Genomic DNA, 24,295 nt, shown 5'->3' on the forward strand with positions numbered 1-24,295 from the left:
ACGACGTCCTCCACAACTAGACTGAAGAACAAAAGAACAGCAACTTATCTGTTCCCCTCCCCCAATTCCCCAATAAAAATCTAAAAAAAAAAAAGAAAAAGGAACTGCCTCCATGTGAATCACTGCATTCAGAGAGAGAAACTAAAGGAATTTACTAGATATGGAGAGGTATGGGTTATGCTAAATGTCTAAATAAAAAATATTTCAATAGCCTTATAACATCATATCCACTTTATACCTACATCCATTACATCTAGCAGTGAGAATCCTTCCTTCCTGTAATAAAAACTCCTAGTTGTGAAACTGAAATTTTAAAATATTCACTTTGCTTCAGAGTATTCAATCCAGTGTGTTGACTTTTCCTAAAACTCTTCTATAGTACTCATGTTTACCTCCTAATTATGCCAAGAGGAGTTCTTAAACTTATAAATTTCTTTTTGCTGTGAACATCAGAAACTCTGTCTTTTAAACTGCACTGAAAAATATTAGGGAGTCACACCCATTGTCTCACTTGCTAAACTTCCTCAATAAAGCTAACAAAAGCTTTCAGAGGTGGAATTTTATACAAGCAAATGTCAATTCGGACCTGTTAAATGCAGTGAAAAAGCTTGCCTGCTACAGCAAGCATTCCACCCAAATTGACTAGGTGTGGCTTTTATTCATTGTTCAGTCACACTGAACAGAATCTGTTCTCTAGCTACCATCCCATTTATGTTGACATCCCCTTAATCTGAGGGCTTATAATAAGCAAACTATACTCAGTTTTCCAAAAGCAGATGTGCTCTTCTGGTATCCTAGAAACAGATCAAACTATGTTCCGTGGAAAGACTTGAAGTTCAAGCCAGTGATATCAAACAGGTCTTAATATGCAACCATACGAACATCCAGGACTGGAAATTTAAACAAAAGCTTGACTATTTCAGAGAAAATAATCGGATTGGGGGGGAGGGGCACTAAAAGGGATAGATAATTGTTTGGGGAGAGTAGGTATCAGAGAAATTAAGTAAAATTATGTTACTTCTATAGTAATATCAAGGCCAAGATCCATAATAAAGAACATTTATTTTGAATCAGACTAGTGAATGTCACTTAAAATTGTAAATAGCCTAATTACAACACACCTACAAAACAGGTTTCTAGACTGCAAAAGAGGATCATATCAACCACTGTGGGATTAGTTTTTTGTACACATAATAACTGTAGAAATTAAACTTTTATCATTTTATCACATCACAACAGCTATTGTTAAATAATCTACAAGTTAGAAAAGTAATTTCCAATTGTTCCTTGCGGTCTTCTAAGTAATGTCTTATATTTTGTGATACGCTATAAAATAAATTGTACTCCTGTGAGTCCTATCAGTCATGTTCTACACCCTGAAATCTGAAATTGCCCTCACTGAAGAAATAAGGGAAATGTATTCTATTATAGAAAGCACAGAGAATCAAATTAGAAATCACAAGAGGCCAGAAAACTCAATGGATCTCTCTTTTCTTTTAACTTTTAAATTTTAGTTACGTTTAATGATTGTGCTTTTTTAAAAGATTTTTTATTAGGGCCGGCCGAGTGGCGCGTTGGTTAAGAACTGGTTTGGGATGCCAGAGGGCCCCGGTTCGGATCCCACATATGAGAGCCAGTGACACTGCCCTCTACAGCTAAGATGCTGAACAACAGCTCAACCTGGAGCTGGGCTAACATGGGTTGCCAGCGATGGCGTAGGCTGCAGCCCCTGTGGCAGTGGGTTGCCATGGGCTACTGTGTGCAGCCGGCAGCCAGTGTGAGCAGCCAGCAGCCAGTGTGAGCAGCCAGCAGCCACTGTGAGCGGCCATCCAGAAGCCGGCGACTGATCTGCCTCACCCGGGAAGAGCGCAATGATGATGCCAACTTGGGCCAGTGAAGCAACATCCTCCACAACTAGACTGAAGAACAAAAAACAACAGCAACTTCTCTGTTCCCCTTCCCCCGATTCCCCAATAAAATCTTTTTTTTAAAAGATTTTTTATTAAATTATACCTACTCTACAATATTATATTAGTTTCAGGTGTACACCATAGTTATTCGACATTTATATACCAAAAGAAATAATCACCATGATAAGTCCAGCAACCATCTGACACCATACCACACTGTCACAATATTATTGACTATATTCCCTATGCTGTACATTACATCCCCATGATATTATTTGTTTTATACCTGGAAATTTTGAGCCTCTTATTCCCCTTCACCTTTCCCCCACTTTTATAAAATTTCCAACTACAGCTCTCATTCAATATTATTTTCTATTAATTTCAGGTGCACAGCATAGTGGTTAGACATTTATATAATTTAAGAAGTGATCTCCCTGATTAGTCTAGTACCCACCTGGCACCATACATATTTATTATCATATTATTGACTATATTCCCTATGCTTTACTTTACAACCCCATGACTATTCTGTAACTACCAATTTGTATTTCTTAATCCCTTCCCCCTTTTTCACCGTCCCCCAACCCCATCCCATTTATCACCCCAATAAATCCAGTACCCATCTGCAACCATGCATACCTATTGCAATATTATTGAATATATTCCTTATGCTATACTCTACATCCCCACGACTACTGTGTAACAACCAATTTGTACTTCTTAATCCCTTCTTTTTCTTCCACCCCTAATCCCCTTCCCATCTGGCAACCATCTAAACGTTCTCTGTATCTGTGAATTTGTTTCTGTTTCATTTGTTTGTTTATTTTGGTTTTTAGATTCCACTTACAAGTGAAATCGTATGACATTTGTCTTTCTCTATCTACTACACTCAGCACAATACCTTCTAGGTCCATCCATGTTGTTGCAGATGGCAAGATTTCATTCTTTTTTATGGCTGAGTAATATTTCATTGTATATATGTACCACCACCTCTTTATCCACTCATCAATTCAGGGACACCTGGGTTGCCTTCTTGCCTTGGCTATTGTAAATAATGCTGCAATGAACAACTAAACTACAGAACAACCATCATTGAGAATCACCTGAAGTCTAGCTGAAACAAAGTCCTACAACTAAAGACATACAGAAAAAGCCACCTAGAGGCTGGTAGGTGGTGCAGACATGCAGAACGGACTGGTCCCATAACTGCGTGCAACCATTCAAAATTAAGGAGATCGCGGCTGCGGAGGTCCCACCCTCCACTCCGGAGGATAAAGGGGTCCCAGCCCCCACCAGGCTCCCCAGGGTTCCAGTGCCGAGTAGAGGGGTTGTAATACTTATACCAGACAAAATAGACCTTAAAACAAAAGCTGTAACAAGAGACAAATTAGGACGTAGAAATCCTACTTCTGGGTATTTATCCAAAGAAACCCAAAATCTAATGTGGTTCTTAGGGGACGTAAGCACAGCGTTTGCCTACTCCACCATCTTGACTGGAAACAATCTCAATGTGTCTCATATTGGACTCTAAAAAAGCCACTCCCTATTCTCCAGCATAATCACTAATGCATGAAGGGTTGAGGGTTAGAATGGAGACACTCTACTGGAGGCTGAATAGAGGATGAATTGTCAGCCTTATGTCTTTAGTCCTACTTTACCCCAGGTCTTGCTCTCCGATTCTCTGAAACAGGGCATCTGCTTGGTGCCCTGATGCTGTCCCTTGACCTGTGGAAAGATATATGCTCCAGCTATATAGGAAACGCTGGGCTCAGGTGTGTGATAAAATCTGGCTCCCATTCTTTGCTCAGTCTCAAACCAGAACATCCCATGAGAGGCCGAGTGTAATAAAGGTAGGTGAAAACTCACTTGATGTATTCCCATCTACTCACATTTTCTGGACTCACCAAGCACATTCATTTCTCTGTGGCTTTTTTCATACAGTTGTCAGTATTTAGAAGACTTTCTGATCCCTGCCCCTTTGGATGTAGGAAGGAACGGAAATACTTCAGTGTGTGGAAGTCCAGGAAAGAGTTTGAAGAAGGAGTTCAACCATGTAAAGTAATCCTGAAGGCCAAAGAGGAACTCTGAGGAGCTCACTGGTGACTTCCCGGGAACTAATTTATAATGTAATTAATTAGCACTAAATACCAAGGCAAATATTTTTGGCGAACTAATAGTATAGAACAGGAAATCTATTGTACTTAAATTTGCCTAGGCTTTCTGGAAAAAGAGAATCATAGTGCAAAATTTTAGTGACTCATCAATGCCCTCACCACCTGTTTTGTGTGTTGTCTATAAAGATGGACTAGTTAAGTGGTGCCCTATCTACACAGGTCTCCTTGAATTCTGAGACTCAACTTGATAATGGGATAGGTTTTGCCAAGAGCAGATCGACCTACCCCCACATTTTCATTGCATTGGCATACTATATACATCTTTCAGCTTTCAGTGTGTTTATTACATCGTCACTGATGAAATGGGTAACAAATAAAGATAACATAATTCTTTCAAATTAGTATCTCGTTAATGGTTTGAAGGAAGTAGGCCAGCTGGGGTTAGATTGAGACACCACTGAACTAAATTTGAGACCTGGTAGAATGCAGTGGAAAAGGGACAAAATTACTTTTTTTTTAAAGATTTTCTTTTTTTTAATTGGGGAATTGGGGGAAGGGGAACAGACAAGTTGCTATTCTTTTGTTCTTCAGTCTAGTTGTGGAGGACGTTGCTTCACTGGCCCAAGTTGGCACCATCATTGTGCTCTTCCCCGGCAAGGCAGATTAGTCGCTGGCTTCTGGACGGCCGCTTACAGCAGCTGCTGGCCGCTCACGCTGGCTGCTGGCTACATACGGTAGCCCATGGCAACCCACCCAGCTCCAGGTTGAGCTGTTGTTCAGCATCTTAGCTGTAGAGGGCAGCATCACTGGCCCTCATATGTGGGATTCGAACCGGGGCCCTCTGGCGTCCCAAGCCAGCTCTTAACCAACGCGCCACACGGCCGGCCCCAAAATTACTTTTTAAAGGATTTGTCTAAACACACTGATCAAGAAAAATACTTAGACACTTGTCTGGAATGACACCATCATCTTATTAATTTCTGCAAACGGAGACTCTGTGGCTAGATTAAGTTAAAACCACCATCAAATAAATACCTGACCAGTATTCCTTGAGAGTGTCACGGTCATGGTAAAGAGGGGAAGACTGAGAAACGCTCACATACCAGAGGAGAGAGGGGAGATAGGATTCAAATAAAGGCACTGTGGTACCCTGAATTGGACACTGGAACAGAAAAAGTACGCTAATTAAAAAAGTGAAGTCTGAATAGTCTGAAGTTTAGTTAATATGACATACGTAAATGTCAGTTTCTTAGTTTTGAAAAATATACCATGGAAATATGATATTAACAGTGGGGAAAACTGGGTGAGGAATAATATGGGAACTCTCTGTACTACCTTTGTAAATTTTTTTTAAATATAAAATTATTTCAAAATAGAAAGTCTATTAAAAAGTAACAATAAAACCACTGTCAAAGACTGTTTGAATTAATATCCTAGAATTCAAAGATTTACATGTAATAATCAAACCTCACCCTCATCTTAAAATGCCCCTACTTATTAATATTCTCCTATCAATTGAATTCGTGTTTAAATACAACCTAGATTTTAAATCAAACACACCTGGTTGCTCCCTTCACACGCAGGACAACTTTGGAGTATCAATTAACATTTAGCTTGTGTCCTAAGTCCTTCTGTAACTAACTTCCCAAAGGCCCTGCAAGGTTTTCCAATGTAGATATATATTCTTAAAAAAAGAAAAGACAACACACACATTTTTCAAAGACAATGCTGTGACTTACAAGTGATGACATTTGAGCATTTTGGAGCATATACTGCATCTGCTGGGCAAACATGGCTGCAGCAGTCTTTTGTTGAATCAGATTGTTCCGTCCATTAATTTCCAGCTGCGTTTTTAAGTGTGGAGGAGGGTGAAGGTACTTGCAGTTCTCTCTAGCACACCGACCCTAAAAATGAAGAATTAGACAAATTTTCAATAATATTTCTAAAAATCTGGTATGACTAAGAATAAAACTATATTAAACAATCAAAAAATTTGAGGGAAAATGTTAAATAACTACATACACATAAATATATTTTATAAATTTTAGATCCGTTGTTCTGGACAATTTTGGCTCTAAAGTTATTCTTCCTGAATCCATACAATGTGAGAAACATCCTGAAACCCACTGAGATTCTGTTAATCAAAGAATAAATCCCTACACCTGGAAGACATGTTGTTCTTTAGGTTCCAGAGGCAATGGCCTTAGATCACTTGGATAATTTGGACTAAAGTGCATTTTGGGGACTCAGCAATTTTTAAGCACTTGCAAACTGGATAATATATCAGTCTGGTGGAATCAAACATGTGTTTGGTGTTGACTAATGTTGACATGGCTGCTAAGTATGCTGTTTACTATGTTGCACCAAAGGATGTCACTGCTCAGATAATTATCACATTGTCAAATGTAACCTGTTGTATTTAACTCATGAGCACTATGCAAAGCAGCTAATGATTCTCTCATTTGGGTTACTAGGTCCACCATAATCCTTTTAAGACAAGCACAGCTGCAAGCGATTCTTTTTCCCACAGATGCTAAGACTCTTTATGGTGCGTGAGCTTACTGGAGAGCAGGGTGGAGAAAAACAGACAATTTTTTTTGGACCCAAGAGTGCAAGTTGCTAGGCCACCTGAATTCCCAGGAGAAAATGAATTTGTTTTTCAAATGTTTTCAACACATGCTATGAATTTTCCTTATTTATGATTTCTAAAACTGTTTACAAAATCCCTTCTTCATATTTAGTTATCTTGTTATTAAAACATTCCTATAATTTCACTGAGAATCAAGGTGTCTCCTTCAAAATTTTATAGAGCTACATATAATGCAAAATCAGTAGTTGCATGGCAACTACTCTTTTAATAATAAGATCACTGGGATGAGGTGGCTCCAGTATTATACCTCCCCTGGCAAGAAGTTGGGTACAACTTAAAACATAGCTTGAGAAATTAAGGTTCAGCTATTGTTTTCTGTCAGGTTTAACCTTTTGTTTCTCCTACTAATCAATTTATTTTTAATCAAATTAAATGATTTATAAAGTCAAGTAATATCTTAGTTTCAGTGTACCTTTATATTTCTTTGCAAATCCTGGAATAGAAAGAATTTATTGGTAGTAAGAGTTGAGAACAGTATTAACCCAATCTTTCTGAATTCATAAAAGCAGCCTAAGAATAGCTACGTAATTTCAGCACATATAAGGGCTGTAAAGAAATTCTTATATGCACTAAAAATCACAATAATGGAGTTTCTTTTTAATACGCCTCCCAAGAGAAAAAATAAGCTTCTTTTTATACTTACCACAACCTGCGCCAAGGCAAAGATAGTCACAAGGATTTTGGTCCTCAGATTCTCCACCCTCCACCCAGCATAACTGAGGTCATCTGTCTCAGAATTAACAGCCCTGGGAAGCAGTGACACTTGGTGGCTTCCACAGCCAAGCACGCTAGTTTTAACTTTGGCATTTCTCTTCCTCTTCCCATACCCTAACATTAAAGAGTTCCCCAAAGTTCAGTCCTAAAACCTCTGCTCTCCTCTCCTCTTTTCCCTGAGAAATGAAATTCTTGCAAAATTTCATTTATCATAGCAATTGCTCAGTTCATAAATCTCTATCTCTACCTCTGACCCCTCCTCTGAATTTCTGTCCTTTTTATCACTAATGCAGTGGCATTTGGAAATCCTGCCCCCTAACCAGGTCTAAATAACTTACTCCTGGCTTTTCTTCTCTTTAGACTATTTTTCTTCTTCCTGCATGCTCACATTTAGGACCCTTGCTTCACTTGCCATACTTTGAGACAGTCACATAGCAGCAATGAAAAAAGAAATTAGGCACCTACTGAGCAGGATTGCCTTAGGATTAAAAGCCCTCCTTGATAGATTTTCCAAACAAGTGGCAAACACAACCACAGACATTGATACAGAACGCCATTTACAAACACCCTCCAAAAAAAAGTTGTATAATGAGGACTTTCTCTTATATTCAGAAATTCCAAACAACAGATCAGTTTAAAAAAAAAAGCAGGGGAATATATTAGGATTTTATTATTTGTTACAATTTAGAGTTTTACATTGAATGCAATCAGAGGTGGGGAGAAATGAAGGAAGGTAGAAACAAGGTATTTGGCACATTTCCTGCCAATCTACAGATACAGAATTACTACCTGCTTTTGTGCTTTTATATTCTAATTGTCCTTTACATATAATAACTTTTCTTAAGCTTTTTCCTGGGGAACTAAAGACATTTTTTACAAAGCAAAACAGTATACAAAAATAGGAAAAAAGAATTACACTTTAAAAATTACGTCAAGTTGGGCTTTAAAACTAAAGTGTGGAATATGAGGCTGTGTGAGATTTAAAAAAACTTATTCATCTTATTTATGAGAATTTATTTGATTCATAAAGCATTCCCTTGGGCCGGCCGAGTGGCGCAATGGTTAAGAACTCGCTTGGGATGCCAGAGGGCCCCGGTTCGGATCCCGCATATGAGGGCCAGTGACACTGCCCTCCACAGCTAAGATGCTGAACAACAGCTCAACCTGGAGCTGGGCTGCCGTGAGTCGCTGGCGACGGCGTAGGCTGTAGTCCCTGTGGCAGTGGGTTGCCATGGGCTACCGTGTGTAGCCAGCAGCCAGCGTGAGCGGCCAGCAGCCGCAGTGAGCGGCCGTCCAGAAGCCGGCGACTGATCTGCCTCTCCTGGGAAGAGCGCAATGATGGTGCCAACTTGGGCAAGTGAAGCAACGTCCTCCACAACTAGATTGAAGAACAAAACGACAGCAACTTGTCTGTTCCCCTTCCCCAATCCCCCAGCACTGTTCCCATCCCCCCAATTCCCCAATAAAAAATTTTTAAAAAAAAAAATTAAAAAAAAATAAATAAAGCATTCCCTTTTGAATGACAGAATCGATCATTTAATTCTATAACAATGCAGATGCATAGCAATACTAAGTTACCAGAGACTGCTGCTTATGTTAAAGAAAGCTTATAAAAGACAAAAATATTGCATTTTCTATCCAAACAACAGATGAGAAGACCAAATAATTTAATATCAATGCTATCTGTGGGACATCATGTTTCAAAAGAAAACCAAGCCCCCTTAAGATTTTTTCAAAACGAGTTTATAACTCATGATAATATATTTACATGCACAACACTTGGTAGTAATAAATCTCCTCTGTACGGTATTCATTCTTCAAGAGGCCCAAACTTAATTATACACCAAAATACCTTAATTGGAATGGGGGGGGGGCGGGCAGGCTTTTTTTGACAGTGGCTAACATTTGCTTTTAGTCCTGGTAGGGGATTAAGACTTTGGTAAGCATGTATGGATGGGATGTGGTAGAGGCTGGGAAGGGACTGCCCAGCACAATATGTAATCACTTATTGTGTTTGACCTCTGGAAAATCAATGACTAAGAATTAGAAAGTTTCCAATGTGTTTCTTAGGCTAGCTAAGCACTCTGAATGGGCCACAAAATACCCTGTCACACTGAGTATCACACAGTCCAGAAATGATCTTGGTCTGAAAAAAATCACCCCTCAGCTTTCCCAAGCCAAGTCAAAGGTGTCGCCAGCCCTCCTTTTAGACCCACAGGTTGAGAGTTGCGATGTGCTCGGTGCAAAGTATTAGACCATGTCATAAACGACTCTGCAAATGTACCCATGACAGTCACCATCCACTGGCAGAACTGGCTATATCTTAAAAACAGCAGCAAAGACCAGTAACGCCATATAAATCTCTTTCTCCCTCCCCTACATATACACACAGAATTAAAAGAAAGCATTGAAGAGATTAGAGCACAGACTCATTTGTACTTGCCTCGGTTTCACTCCTTTTCCATTTCCTTTGGCCTTTTGCTATGTGAGTTAAGAAAATAAAGTGATTAAATAGGAAAGTGAATCTCTGCCAAAATAAGTGCTACCATACCTACGAATCACCCAGCTCCCCTTTGCTACCTACTCTTTCTAAAAATGCACCCAAAAAGCCACAGGGGGAGAAAATGGTCAATGAAATTTCTAAAATACATCTGCATCAAAATGTTGATGACAAAGAAAAAAGTTGCAGAGCATTTATAAAACCTTCAAAATGCAATCAATTTCCTTTTTCCAAACTTCAGGCTTTTCACAAATGAGTACAAAGTATTGTGGAGATTCAAATCTCACCTAAGTCTTGGGAGCTATGAGAGTGAGAGTGTGTCAGAAGCAAGATTTTCCATGCACTTGGTGGTAGAAAAACCCTGTGAAATGTAGTCTTTTTATGTTCATGTGAGAAAGTTCTACCATCAGAATAAGGACGCTAGGAAGCTGAAAATTACCCTTTGTCAATCATTGTATCTTAACAGAAACAGCTGTTTGCAAAATGACTTGCTTCTTCAAATATTACATTTGGAATTATGCTAGACTACCAAGAGTTAAAAATTGAATGTTAAATAAAGGCAACAAACAGATGATTTGTTCTATGAAAAAAATGGCTTTTCCATTTTACTGATCATGTGTTAAATGAATATGCCCTGTTGATTATACTGCCCCACTGAAACATACTTACATGCATAGACATGGCCTCTCAGAAGAAGTAATAGCAATTTTAGAATTACAAATCATGTGTACTAGGTTGCCTGGTTCCTAAAACCATCACAGGCCTATTAAAGGCTAAGAACAATCTGAAAGAGCTAAGAGTGAGGTACATCAACATAAACTTGAGTATTAACTAGTCCGATGTCAGTATACTAATGGCACCTTCCCCACTTTCTTCCTCTTAGAGTTCTGTCTTTATAAAAATAGATATAATCGACATTATTTTCTCCTCCAATATTGTACCATCTATGAATATCGATATATATGCATGAAGAGCAACTTTAAAATCTTGCATACAAGTTTTCATTTGAATTTGGGATGCAGACTTTTAAAAAAAAGGTCTATAATCAACAATTTCCTGAATATGTTGAAGGCAAAATTAATGAAGCTGAACATAGACCCCATGGAGAAGGCCAGCCAAGTATACCCGCTACCACTGTAGTCAGCACTGCATCTAATTTCCTTATGCTGTTGAACTCTGCTTTCTTGACATTCCATATACACATCTACAGGGCAATGACTGGAGCAAACCAGACACCAAGTTCCTATAGATAAGAACCTGGGAGGACGGCAGAATAATTTTCTTGCCTATCTGTCTCAAGAAAGCTTTCAAATTGTGCCCTCCAAAAGATGAAGGGAGAAAGAGGCTCAACAATCACACCACTGTTCTGAAATAGCCCATTAAGATAACTTGATTATCAGAATGTAACATTTAGGGCTGAAACAGGTTTTAAGGAACATCTCGGTGCACCTTTATTTTAGAGAGAAAGTGAAGGCCAAAGAGGTGAGGTGACTTGTCCTAATCAACAAGCAGCTCAGTGAGGACAGAAGCCACGTTTTCAGATTCTCACCACCCAACATGGATTCTCAGTTCAAATGACTCCCTCTGCAAAAATTTTCCCGAGCCCATCTCCCCACCCCCACTCCCATTTATCTCTCCCTCTTTTGTGCCTCCAGCTGCACCTTGTACTCAGTTTTATGGTAGCACTTATCACTGTGTACACTGTGAGAAATTGTTTGCATGCCTATCTCCCCATTAGACTTTGAGCTTATCTAAAGGCAGGACTCTCTATCTTCCTCATCTTTGAATCTCCAGGAATGTTTCGGTGCCTGGTTAATAGCGGCCACCCCATAAAAGTTTGCTAAATGAATCAATAACCTTTGTGAGAATAATCTTGTAGGGCCTATCACTAAGTCTGCCTTAGAAGTCTAATTCCTTCTCTTGCTATTTCCTTTCATAAGTTCTTTTTTCTTCCTCCAAGAAGAGAATAATAGACAACACATGACTGAGGCTGTTCCTGGTTGTCTGTTCCAAATGAACCGTTATTCTATTCAGGTCCAGAAAATAGTTCATAACTTTTTTTATTTGCTATGAATATATATCCAGAAGTGTATGTTACCATCACGGCTGAAAAATTCTGGTAATTCAGTATATCTGAACCAGAACTGTCAAGAATTCATGCGGCACACAGACACTAACCCTGGTCTAATTCCAGGGGTCTGTGGTCACAAGAACACCTCCCCCCATACAGGGCCCCACAGAGTTGAATAAAGGAACCTGCAGCAGATTCATATTTAAACAGCACCTGGGCCTGCCCAAGGGGAGCACTACATTTCCAGGGTTGGCTTACAATAAACTGCCTTCTCAAACTGTTCCACCCCCACCCCACATTTCTCAGAACAAGCTGCAGTGAAATTCCCAGAGGCTACTTGGACAAAGGTAGAATACCTGGCTTTACCATAATCACGCAGGGTGGGGCCTTCTTGTGGCTCTCTATTGCATATGCTGACTTCTTAGAAGAAAAATGTTCCCCTGTACTTCAAGAGGCACATTCACCTGTATTCACATTAAGTGTTTTTTTCAAATAATCATGAGCTGGACATTTTTTGAAGAGCAAATAACAAAAAAAAATCATAGTTGCTGTTCACAGTGAAACCAAGCCTGCCTCACCAATACCCCAAATGTGCTTTCTGCCCTCTCCCCAATTTCCCCCCTGATCTAATCAAATACCTTCAATTTTCCATTGCTTTAGAAAAATACTGAGTATGTGTTTAGTTATAAGATCCTCAAGAATGCATCATCTTTATTACAAAACAGCCAACCAGAATCAAATTAAAACCCAGAGACAATTGAAGCACACTGGTATGAAGTCACCAAAAGTCAGGAGGCATTTCTGACTCTTAAGTATTCATGGAAGCTGTCTTTAAAGTAGTTGATAGCTGCGGACATAAAATGTTATTAAAATACAGAAAAAAGGAAAGGAAAAAATCATAACATTTAATTTGTTACTCCAAGAAATAAAATACACATAAAATCATGGAGCTGCAAAAAGCTACTTACTACCTACAGTTTGTTATGAAACAACATAAAGGGGGTGTCTCTCTCTCGGCCCACAGTCAGCCAAATCTCCTGCTCTTAGGGTTCCCTCACCTCCCTTTTCTGGACCCCCACATCCAGTCGTCTACCACAGAGACTTAGAACAAGGACAAAGTGGACACCAGCTGCTTGCACCTTTTCTTCCCAGCTACGGCTTCTGCCTAGAATCCTATCGAGGATTGCCAGATTTATCAAATGAAAACACAGGACTCCCACTCAGATTTGAATTTCAGATACACAACGAAAAACTTCTTTTGTATAAGAATGCTCAATACAATATATATTATCTTTCAACCCTCTCCCTATTTATTTTTCTACGCTGGTGAGTTGAGCTAAACAAAGTCAAATTCTCCCGAAACCCAATTTACCTCCTTTACCTGAAAGTTGTAAGCAGCCCTCTCCATGGAATCAGCCCACGTTCTATTTGGCCTTCAATTGCCCAAAGCAAAGCAAAAGGCACTCTCAGTCCCAGCTTACCTGACCAGCCACAAGGAATTTAAGGAAGTTGACTTTGGGGAAAGCAGTTTTTTACTCCATGGCTCCTCCCACCAAAAGCTTCACACGGCTCCCTACTCTGTCAGCCACTCCACTTTCCCACCCACAGTGGAGCAACTGCATATTCAAATGACTCTGGTGCCTTCGGGTTAGGATCAAGTGGGGCATGATGTGTGACCACCACGCCTACCTCCTGACACTAAATGTGTACAAAACTTGTGAACATATGCGTTATTACAGGAAGATGAAGGTTTTATGTTTTTAAGGGGTTTTTTTATATGTGTGTAGGGGGGTGAGGAGGGCAGTTTTCTTTAGCTCTGTCTGTGGAATGCTTAAATTCAAGCAAAAGCCATCCATTGAAAGCCCAGGAAAATAACTGCTTCAGCATTATGTTTCTACATGCACACATAAGATCTAGGCAGCTATGTATTCAAAACAAAAAATGGCATGAATAGCCATTAGTTGCATAGATTTCTCTTTCAGTCAGCCCTTAATTATGCATATTAAGACAGGGAGAAGTCGAGAGGCATGGTTCATGCTAATGAACAAAATACATATTCAGGAAAAATGGCAATCCATAATAGCCCCACATCACAGAATATGTATATCACACAAGTGGCAATTATGAACCTTTAGGAGTCAGTTTCTAGACATAGTCCTGCATTTATTTTTTATTCATTAAGGAGGCAGACTCACTTGTTGGAATTAACAAAGACGCAGAATTAGTCATCAGAAAGAATGAAATTGTACTGCATTGGGGAAGTTTATATGTTTATAGACAACATGTCATGGAAATAGGAAATAGTAAAGCTGGAAAGGCTCTTAGAGATCAATTAGTCCAGCATTTGCCAGAGTGTGTACTGCAGACCAGCATTCCCAAGAAGCTTCAAAAACTGTTTCCTGGTTCGATATTTGTAAGACATGGCAAACTATATTCCTTTCTTGGAGACTGACAACACTCCAGAGCATAGTAAAGTTTCTCTTAAATGTCCTGCAGAAAAGAAACCTGCTCACTTTCGTCAACTCAGCATTTCCCAACATAGTTTAATCATAGAAACTATCCCTCTTAAAAAAACAAACACCTTTTAACATACCTCGTTAGAGTATCCTCATGAAAATACTGATCTAATTCAACTTCTTCCTACTAAAGCTCAAACCTAGCCCTGTGGCATTTTGTAAGTCCAGTTACATAGTTTTCTTTCATACTTTTCATTTATATTTCTCTCCTAAATAGGAAAATATAGTGAACTCCAAAGAACTGGATCTTCCATTAAAATGACATTTAACATTTTTGCTTATACAGTAAGTTCTCACTTAAAGTCATGGATAGGTTCTTTGAAACTGAGACTTTAAGTGAAACGACTATAACGAAACCAATTTTACTGTAAGCTAATTGATATAAGCAAGAGTTAAGTTCCTACAGCATATTTCTGGTCACAAAAACGTTACCAAACTTAATAAAGACCCAAACACTTCTAATATGAAACACTGAAATAAGTGTGAGTGATAAATACATATAAGAAAGATGAATCAAAACAAGTAAGGGAATTATTTTCCAATCTGCTGATCCCAGTTCAGGGTCGCAGGTGGGCAGAGTCTATCCCTGACGCTCAGGGCACAAGGGAGGACCCACCCTGGATAGGACGCTCTTCCATCCCAGGGCCACCCACACCCACGCTCAGACTGGGACAATTCACACACGCCACTTCACCTCACGTGCACATCTTTGGGATGTGGGAGGGAGGAAACCAGAGGACTTGGAGAGAACACACACCGTGGCCCCAGGTGGGAATCGATTTTTTTCTCTCATCAGTTTTATAACAAAAGAACGTTACTTGAGAATCTGCTTACTTGATTTCCCAAAAGGTAACAAGATGCCGATTTTTCCTATGATGGCTACAAAGAAAGATTCCACAATCATCTTCCCAACACCCCTTGCCAAAGCTGTAAGCTCTGTCATATATTTGCAAATGGCTGCTAGGGCTTTTCTTCTTTTGTTTGAATGCTTCAGTCAGGTAACTTCTGAAATTACAACTTCAAATCTTCTCTGTCTAATTGGATTTCCTACACTGTGACTTCTGTCCCTTGAACCCATGCCAGTTACTTTAGGTTTTCCATGTCTTAAGGGTCTCAAGTGAGTTTTAACTGCATTAAAACTTGGGAAATAAGAACGTATTTGGCAATCCCTTCAATTCCTAAGGGTCTTAGCTTTGCACTCAACTTAAACTTTGGGTTTTCCACTTGGCAAAATTAAATTTCCTGTCTCTAAGTAAAAAGAAAATTACAAAGAAGAATTAAATTTAGACAAATATCTTGCAAACTTATAAGGAAAGCGTAAGGTGAGAAAGGTACTGATTATTTTTCAGAGTTAAACACTTTATCCTTGCACGGCTCAGAATGCTGCTACGAATAAATTAAATAGTTACAACACTATAGCCAGCCACATACCCCTCCACCCAGAGGTTATATAAGGGGCAGATATAGTTATTGATTTACCTCTGCATTTTGAAATTAGAGGCACAAAGATGAAAATCTATCCCTCATTCGTTAAACACAAGTCTTCTTTCATTCAAATAAAGAAAACTAAAAGTGTGATATTAAAATGGTTGTTTACAGGGTCTTGCTAAATTCTTAAGTGTGAAATCACATTTCAAACCCCAAACAGAGCCAAATGTATCCATTTTTAAATAAGCATTTTCCTCACAATCCTACCTGTCTATCAAACTAACACCAAATATGCAATTTCCAAGCAGAAAGTTCTACTTGGTGACATGGACTGTTAAAATTCTTTGAGGCACAGAATACGTGTACATTTTGTTAATGATGATATTTTCTTATCACCAAAGGTCTTACTGAAACCTTTGTGCTAACTTGTTATTCAAACTGTAGGCATTTTAAACTGTCAGACAAATTGCCCCCCCCCTAAAAAACCCTCTAAACTCCAAGTACATTGCATATTTAAATAAAGTGGCATGTTTTTTGCCAAGGGATTCATGTGAAAATTAGGCCTTACTGTGTGTTGTTCTGCAGACATTAAAAAAAAAGCAATTTATTGATATAAATTCTTTCTCTTTTAAAAATAAAAATCTATTCCACTTGGCCTGAATATCTACCAAGTATATTAAGTTTCACCCAAATTGTGTATCAGGGATGTGAACAGAATTGACAAAGCTCTAGATAAAACTACTGAGATTACTTAAAAAAATACAGTCTTAAATGATCCTCTCTCAGTCTAACTTAGTAAATATAGTAACCTTGTTAAGCTCACCTGCTTTCAGTGAGAAGTTAATATTTGATGATTTTGAAACTGTTCCTGGTATTTAAAGTACTAAACAAGGCCATCCACAAACGATGTAACTAGAAATGGGGTTAGTTTAAAGAAGATAAAATGATAAGTGGAGGTTTTATGTTTTAAAACAAATCAATCCCTCAACCATAAATGTCTCATATCCCTACAGAGAAGAATTTGAAATATGACCTCTGCCAAAGAATGCCTATCTCCAAATCTAAAACAAGGAGAAAACAAAGCAAAGCAAAGAACAGAAAAAGTTAATTAGTAATTTAAAAATCTGTTCATTGAACTCCTCAAGTCAGTTTCAACAGCTGGAGCAAGAGTTATTGGGAGAATAGTACACTTGTAAGGATGTAGTGGTCTTTAAAAACATATACCTTCTATATTAATCACAAAAAGGTTTCTAAGGTCATGGTGATACTCTAATCGATACCTTTTAATTAGTGGACTCCTTAGCTTAGTGAGGGAAAAATAAAATAAAACAAATCTACTCTAGCTTCATTGTGCCTTCTCTGAAAATTAGAATAAAATCAGAAAACATGTCTTTCTGAAAAAAAATGAGTCCAGTTTATGTATCTCTTATATAAGGTAAATAAAATTCCACTCTAGAAAAAAACACTTTATAAAATGATACAGTGAAATAAACCAGGTAGTGTAAAACATCAGTGTGCTAATCTTTTACACTTATTTTTCTACTAAAGATAACCAGAGCATTTAATTGGTTTTATTTTGTTTCACTTTTTACTTTGACTTTATATACAAAACTCTAGTATATAAGGTCAAATGACCCATTAGAAGCTAATTAATTCAGACCATTTGTAAGTGTGCTGGAGAATAACTGTATATACAGTTTTATCTCATGTTACTTGGTATGTGACAATTGTTGATGTTCATTTAGAGACTGTGAAATTATATTTTCCATTAATATCTTGAAAGTGATCAAAATGACAACTCTTTTAAGGGATTTACAGAACACTGTGATCTGGTTTGCATTTTTTTCATAGCACATCCACCTGAATAACAACAGCTGACTTTATTATGTATTTATCATGTGCTAGACACTGTTCAAAGTGCTTTATTTGCATTACCTCATTTAATCTTCACAATAAACAACCCTTGGAGATCAGGGTTTTACTGAGGAAGTGAGGCTCAGGGAGGTGAAGAAACACCTGAAGGTGACTGAACTAGCGTAGCAGAGCTGGGCTTGGAACCAAGGTCCTCTGGGCCCAGCTGCTCACACTCCTAACCAGTACACTATTGTCTCCCAATACTTTGACATGTGTGCTAAACTAAGGAATGAGCTAGTTCAACTATTTCTAGTGTCTGCGCCACTTTTCCCTCTAATATTATAACAAAGATTGCACATCAACTGGCTGTTAGGTATGTCCAGAATCTAAGATAAATTTATGGAAAGTGAGATGTTTTGTTAAGTATCTACGGACTTGGGTGACTTGAAAATGAGTAAGGCAAGGTAACTGAATGCCCATTTTTTTACAGCACATTCACCTGAATAATCACAGCTAACTTTATTGTATATTTACCATGTACTGGGCACTGTTCAAAGTGCTTTACATGCATGAAGTCTTTTATCCTTACTGAAGCAAAACAATTAGTGTGAACCTGTCTTCTCCTAGCTCAGCTTTTTACTAAATGTTTGCACAACAGAATTTTGCCAGTTGGTTTGGGTGAAGCAGTGTCATATTATCAAGAGTTGGGTTGTGAGCTTAAACACAAATGACCATGACCTGACAAAAGAACAGTCTAGCAAAACCCAATGGACACAGAACGAATGGAAGTGGGGTTCAGTGAAAAAGTTGTTTGTGTGCATTTTGTGACTATTATTACCACGCAAAAAGAAGAATCTTAAAAACACAGTAGTGCCATTAGAAGCAGGTTTACTTGGACCACAAATGTCTAAGTGTTATAGCTTCAACACTATCACAAAGCAGAGAAAATCTCCAAAAGGACAAAAGAACAAACTTATCACAAAGTAGTATGAAGTGTTCTTCTGAAGCACTAAGAGCACAGGCAATGAGAATCCACATATGTTTCACATAGCACCTCACAAAAGACAACACAACCAAAAGCTCAGTTTTAGTGGGAGATTTAAATGGCCACAGAATGTATATATTGGGGGTGCCAAAAAATGTACACAAGTGGCACTTTGGTCAACATTGCTCAAGCAGTAGTTCGCCGTAATCAGAAGTGTCTGGATGCTGATGATAACCACTTTGAGCACCTCTTGTTAATTGCAGAAGTCAAATGTGATTTGTATTCATCTTTTGTTATCAGTATGTACTGACTATTACAATTTTAATACAGTTTTCCTTTCTTAAAATGTGTATACTTTTTTTGTCACCCTCTGTAGTTTGAGATGGTGCAAAGTAGGGTGATAATCTGTGGGCTGGGGAACTAGGGTTTGAGTTTTTCAGTGCTTCAAGTGTAGGCTATGAACAAGAGTTATGTTTATTTGTTTCTATATTGCCAATTTATTTTTGATTAAGTAAGTAGTACTAAAGACTTCAAATGCAAATCAGTATGTGGATACATCAGGTAAACACTTCAATAATACAAACATATCAATTCTATTCAATATAACTTATCACTTAGGTTTTTCCACAGCTTTTAAAAAACAAAGTGTTACAGATATTTGCTCATATTTACACTTTAAGTTCTCTAATGCATTTATTCCCAGACAAAGCAGGAATAAATCTAAACTTTAATATGAATGCAGTATTTTATTAGAAAGAGTGCGAGACTGGGATTTAAGTACCCTGGACTCTAATTACTTTTAGATCATGGCTATATTATTTTCCAATTCTTTTAATCAGTTCTTCTAGGAATAGTTTCTGCCCCTACTTCATAGGTACTTTGAATGAATAAAAAGAAAAAGTGAAATTTAGTATGTTTTGAAAGTAAAATCAGTACAAAATGTAAAAAATAGTATGTTTATTCCTCTTTACCAGTTCTTTACAATAGAACATGACATTACAAACTATGTTTTACCACTTTACCTCTCCACAAAAGTAATGCATTATTATATGAGTAATTCTTGACATTGTGAGTAATATAAATTATCATGTGCCTAGAGAAGGAATTTATATACAATGTTAAAGAGCCAAGGACACTTCGCTTCTCAGAACTGGATATTGTTCAACAGTTGCTGCTCCCAGAGTTCAGTGGTATGGTAGGTGAAAGAGCAGAGGATAAAGGAAGCCGATTCAGACTTTAATCTTATCCTTGCAAATAACTGAAAAGATAAAAAGAATTATTGCTCCCTTTTCAACTGGCAATAAGCCAGTGCTTACTTAGGACATCAGTTTATCTAATCAAGAGACACATTTCTACCATCACGAGAGCTTCTCATTTAAAAATTTCCCATAATAAAAATTCACTTTAGAATCATAATGAATGAACACTTAAAATAATTTCTATTTTATGAAAAGGTTTGGAGCATCACACTTTTTGGTTGGTACTTTAAAAAATTTTTACTTTGTCACAACTGCTGTTATATTTTAATATGTTATATTAAAATGATAAGAAGAAATCGCACAAGTCATTTTTTCCTGGTAATTTAAGAGGATTAAGCAAAACAAATAACAGACTACTAGAGAAGATGTTAATGGTGCTTAAAATACTAACATGTAATTAACTATAGTGAAGGGATTTTTACTATTATGTATATAAATTGGAAAATATTAAAATTGAATCTCATTATAAAACTCTTATAAGTTTGAGCTACTTTTCATTTTTCTTATTTTATAATAGGCTAACCTCTTAGATGCTAAGATTGACTCATATAAATGTGAAACGTGTGAATATGTGATATATATGTACATACATATATATTTCTACTGGAAACAACTAATAAATATATTATACATTATATATACAGGCACATATCTGTATATGCCCTTTTATGTCCCCATGCTTGCCTCATATAAAATTTTGAAAGTCCGCTTGCAGCAGCTAGCAACACCCACAATAGAGCTTTTGGAGTATTCAAGAAGTCAAATGACTTCTTTCCAAAGGGTTATAATAGATAAGTTATTATTGTTATTATTATTATTAATATTATTTGGTTTCATACATTTAGACACCAATATTATTCTTGCCCAACTACCTGTGATGGAATGTTCCATGAGAAGTTTCTATATGCTCCACAAAAATAGGGTTCTATGGTCAAAGAATTTTGAGAAATGTTGGGTTGATCAGAATTAAACTGCTGTCTTTTGTGCTGTATGTCTCAGAACCTTATGTCTAGTAAAGCTTTATAAGCTAATAAGCATTATGGTGTTCCTTGGGGAGAGAAATATAATAAGCTTCTCAAAGATATATAAGTCTTCCAAAAGAGACACCATTTTCTTTCCACCAGATCTGAACATAAACAATAACCTAAGAATGAAGCCATTTGGAAAAAAAGTGGGGGGGGAAATACAGAATGCTGAGAATTTGGAAACTGAGAAATATCATCTGTAGTTGATACTCTCCTGGACTGTCATGGTTTTCTCTAAACTAATGGTTCTCAAACTTTAATGCTCATCAGAATCACCAGGAGGGCTTCTTACAACAGACTCTCAGACCTGCCCCCAGAGTTTCTGATTCAGCAGGTCTGGGATGGGGCACGAGAATTTGCATTTCTAATATGTTCCCAGGTGGAGCTGGTGCTGCAAGTCTGTGAACAACTCTTTTGAGAACCTCTGCTCTACAGGAATACCGTCTTATCCAACAATGGATTTAGGTGTTTCCTAAGTATTTTTTTCATGTTACTGATAATTCAGTTTCTAAAGGGGCATATGGAAGGGATTTCGATATCTTAATTCCACATCTCTGAACTCAGTAATGATGTTAGCAGTCATATAAAAGAAGGCCAGTCCAAGTCATGCCAAAAAATAAAGGACTGGGCTTTTCAAAATTCTACCCTACTACTCAGAAACATTCATTTTCTATTTACAAAGTAGTGGTATTTGTTATAAAGTTAAATATATAAGAGCTCTGTATGACATGTTGCTTACATTTGCACTACAAACCTCCCTAGAGTGTTTTTCTAAATGTTTGCTATGTACCCAAATTTAAGCAGATAATAATATCTAGAAAAAAACAAGTTAAAATGAGGGAAATACTTTTCTCATTAACTAAGCAAACAATCCAATGCTGATCACGGCATTTCAGCATGGACAAACTGAAGCTAAAGTATAGATAGATTCCTAAACCTCAAAGCAAGCACTGAATACATACTTTATCAGTTGTACCCTGCAGTGATACCATAAAGTAAGTTTATGTCATACAACATTTTCTCCTTTTCATTGTAAAGAAAATATACACTGTCTAAGGAGTTCTGAGTATTTGCTACTCTTTTGCTTATGTACTAAGAGTAGTCTCAGCAGCACTTAGTTTACTTCTCAGTATCACTGGAAACCTACTAAAACTGAGGCCCCCAGTTCGCATTACTGGAATGCTTGCAATACACTGACGCATCTAAATGAAAAACACTCAGATAGCTTAATAAGCTGCAAATAAGAAATTTAGAAACAGAATTAGACCCTTCCTTTGCTCCCTTACTCTTTCACTAGTTATGCAATTACATTCTTCTAGAAAGACATGGAATGCCTTACAAGAAAAGCACATTTCCAATAAGATCATTATCATAAGCCTGAAGAGTAAGAGTGATATAATGGTGAAGGTGGGGTGATAGGAAGAAATATATCAAAAATACCAAAAATCCAGACAGGTGACTTGTTTAGCTGGGCCATAAATGAAGCTATGAGCTTTCTGGCAACCACAGTAAATAAGATATTTATTGAATTGCATTGTTCTTACTGCCTGATAAAAGAAATCCTACTGGTTAATATGCACCTCTCTGTTAAAAGCTTGCTGATACTGTGGGAGACATAAAGAGCAAGACATAGAACCTGCCCACAAGGCGTTTACATATCTTATCTCTCCTGCAATTGCCGAGGCATGAAGAATGTTGCTGGAAGGGGCTCTAGCACTGGATCTACTGGGATAGAAATCAAAGAAAAACCATGGGGTGGAAATCAAAGGTGACTAGGGGTTCACGTTTAGTGGTGTTATTGAGAAGGAGGAGGAGCAAGCTTAATGGGGAGAATGAGACTTCTCTGAGCCATACTTAATCTCAGCTCTTCGGTTTTGCTTCACAGAAAGATGAGTTTATAGTGGAAAATGTGTGATAAAACGACATAAATAATTCTTTCTCTGGGGAGCCTTACTTTCTCTATCACCCTCTTTTCATTGGTATGTTATTTTATTCATTACCCCTTCATTCTTGTTTTGTTTCAAATACATTATTGTTGGAGCTGAAGTATTTCAGAAGGAAAAGCCTTTCTTTTTTTGTTTTTTTTTGTTTTTTGTAGAGGGTAGTGTCACTGGCTCTCATATGTGGGATCCGAACCGGGGCCCTCTGGCGCGCCAAGCCAGCTCCCAACCATTGTGCCACTCGGCCAGCCCAGGAAAAGCCTTTCTTAATAGATATTTCCAAGTCTTTTCTTCCCTCCTTCCTTCTTTCTTTTTACTTTCTTTCCTTTCTCTCTACAATCTCTGGCTCAGAATTAATGCCGTTTTTTCTTATGTTTCTCTAATGGGAGAATAGGAAATTTGGGGGAGAAACAAGTGAAATATGATTAAATATATTTTATCACTAATACTTCAAAGATGGAATAAATGTCATGTGAGGTCTTGAGAATTGGGGAAAAGTGAGAGTCTTGATTTAGTTTTAATGTTCCAGGTACCTTTCCTGTGTCTGAAAGTAAAGTCAGTTGCCCAATCCTGAATCATATCTTGATTACTGAGGACTGCACCCAAGGCCCCCGGGTCATCTGTTCTGAAAAACAGAAATCACTATGCAGAAATGGAGATGAAGATGAAAACGGTATAAGAGACTGAGTTGACTGTACAAACTCCAAGATATAGCTAATAAGCCCAGAGATCCTTTTTTTTAAAAAAAATCTTGAAATTACTTTCCCATTGCTTATTTTCTCATTTCTTCTAAAAGCAGATTTTTTGGACTAAGTTCTAGTTATTGAGGGCTCTAGCTAAGTTTACTTTAAAATGTCAATGCACGGGTTCTCCCTCTGAGAATTTTTCTTTGCCTTTCTATGATCAAACTCTTTGGACTTTGAAAATATCACTATACATCAGAGCAACAGTTATTAATTAAGCTTTAAATATATATTTTTATTGAACTAAGTGGTCGCCTTTTACACAAAACCCTTTTTTTGCAGATTATGACTGTGACTCAGAATGACCTTATTAGCACTAATCATGCTTCCAAGAGTACCTGGAATTGCAAGCTAGCCATCTGCTGTAAAATTCAATTTCAAACATTTTAAGCCAAAAAATAATGCTTGAATATTACTAGATTATCATACTAATTACTTTAAAATAATATTTAATGGCCACTCAGCGACATTTTAAAAAATCCATTTATAGGGTAAAAGCACTCAAAACACATCATTTGGAGAGCATCCAGTGGTGTCTGGCCAAAGAACATTTCTATAATGCTAAGGGAAAGAATTAAATTCACAA

General features: G+C 37.6%; 1 protein-coding gene across 9 annotated transcripts in view; it reads right to left on the reverse strand.

Moving 5' to 3' along the window:
* MBNL3 (muscleblind like splicing regulator 3) overlaps window positions 1-24,295 on the reverse strand; it is a 135,781-nt gene that overhangs the window by 30,479 nt on the left and 81,007 nt on the right. For 5 of the 9 annotated variants that reach the window (XR_002122249.1, XM_019627469.1, XM_019627466.1 and 2 more), the window contains exon 4: window positions 5,764-5,928. Coding sequence is in view for 8 of the 9 variants with exons in the window: in XM_019627469.1 (XP_019483014.1) it covers window positions 5,764-5,928 (165 nt within the window). In the remaining variant the exon portion in view is untranslated. Of the gene's footprint in view, window positions 1-3,799; window positions 3,887-5,763; window positions 5,929-9,831; window positions 9,870-12,315; window positions 12,424-13,340; window positions 13,452-24,295 lie in introns of those variants that run through there. The other 4 variants (XM_019627472.1, XM_019627471.1, XM_019627470.1 and 1 more) reach the window with 3 other exon arrangements.

The sequence above is a fragment of the Hipposideros armiger genome, unplaced genomic scaffold (genome assembly GCF_001890085.2).
Source record: "Hipposideros armiger isolate ML-2016 unplaced genomic scaffold, ASM189008v1 scaffold_733, whole genome shotgun sequence".
Taxonomy (NCBI): Eukaryota; Metazoa; Chordata; class Mammalia; order Chiroptera; family Hipposideridae; genus Hipposideros; species Hipposideros armiger.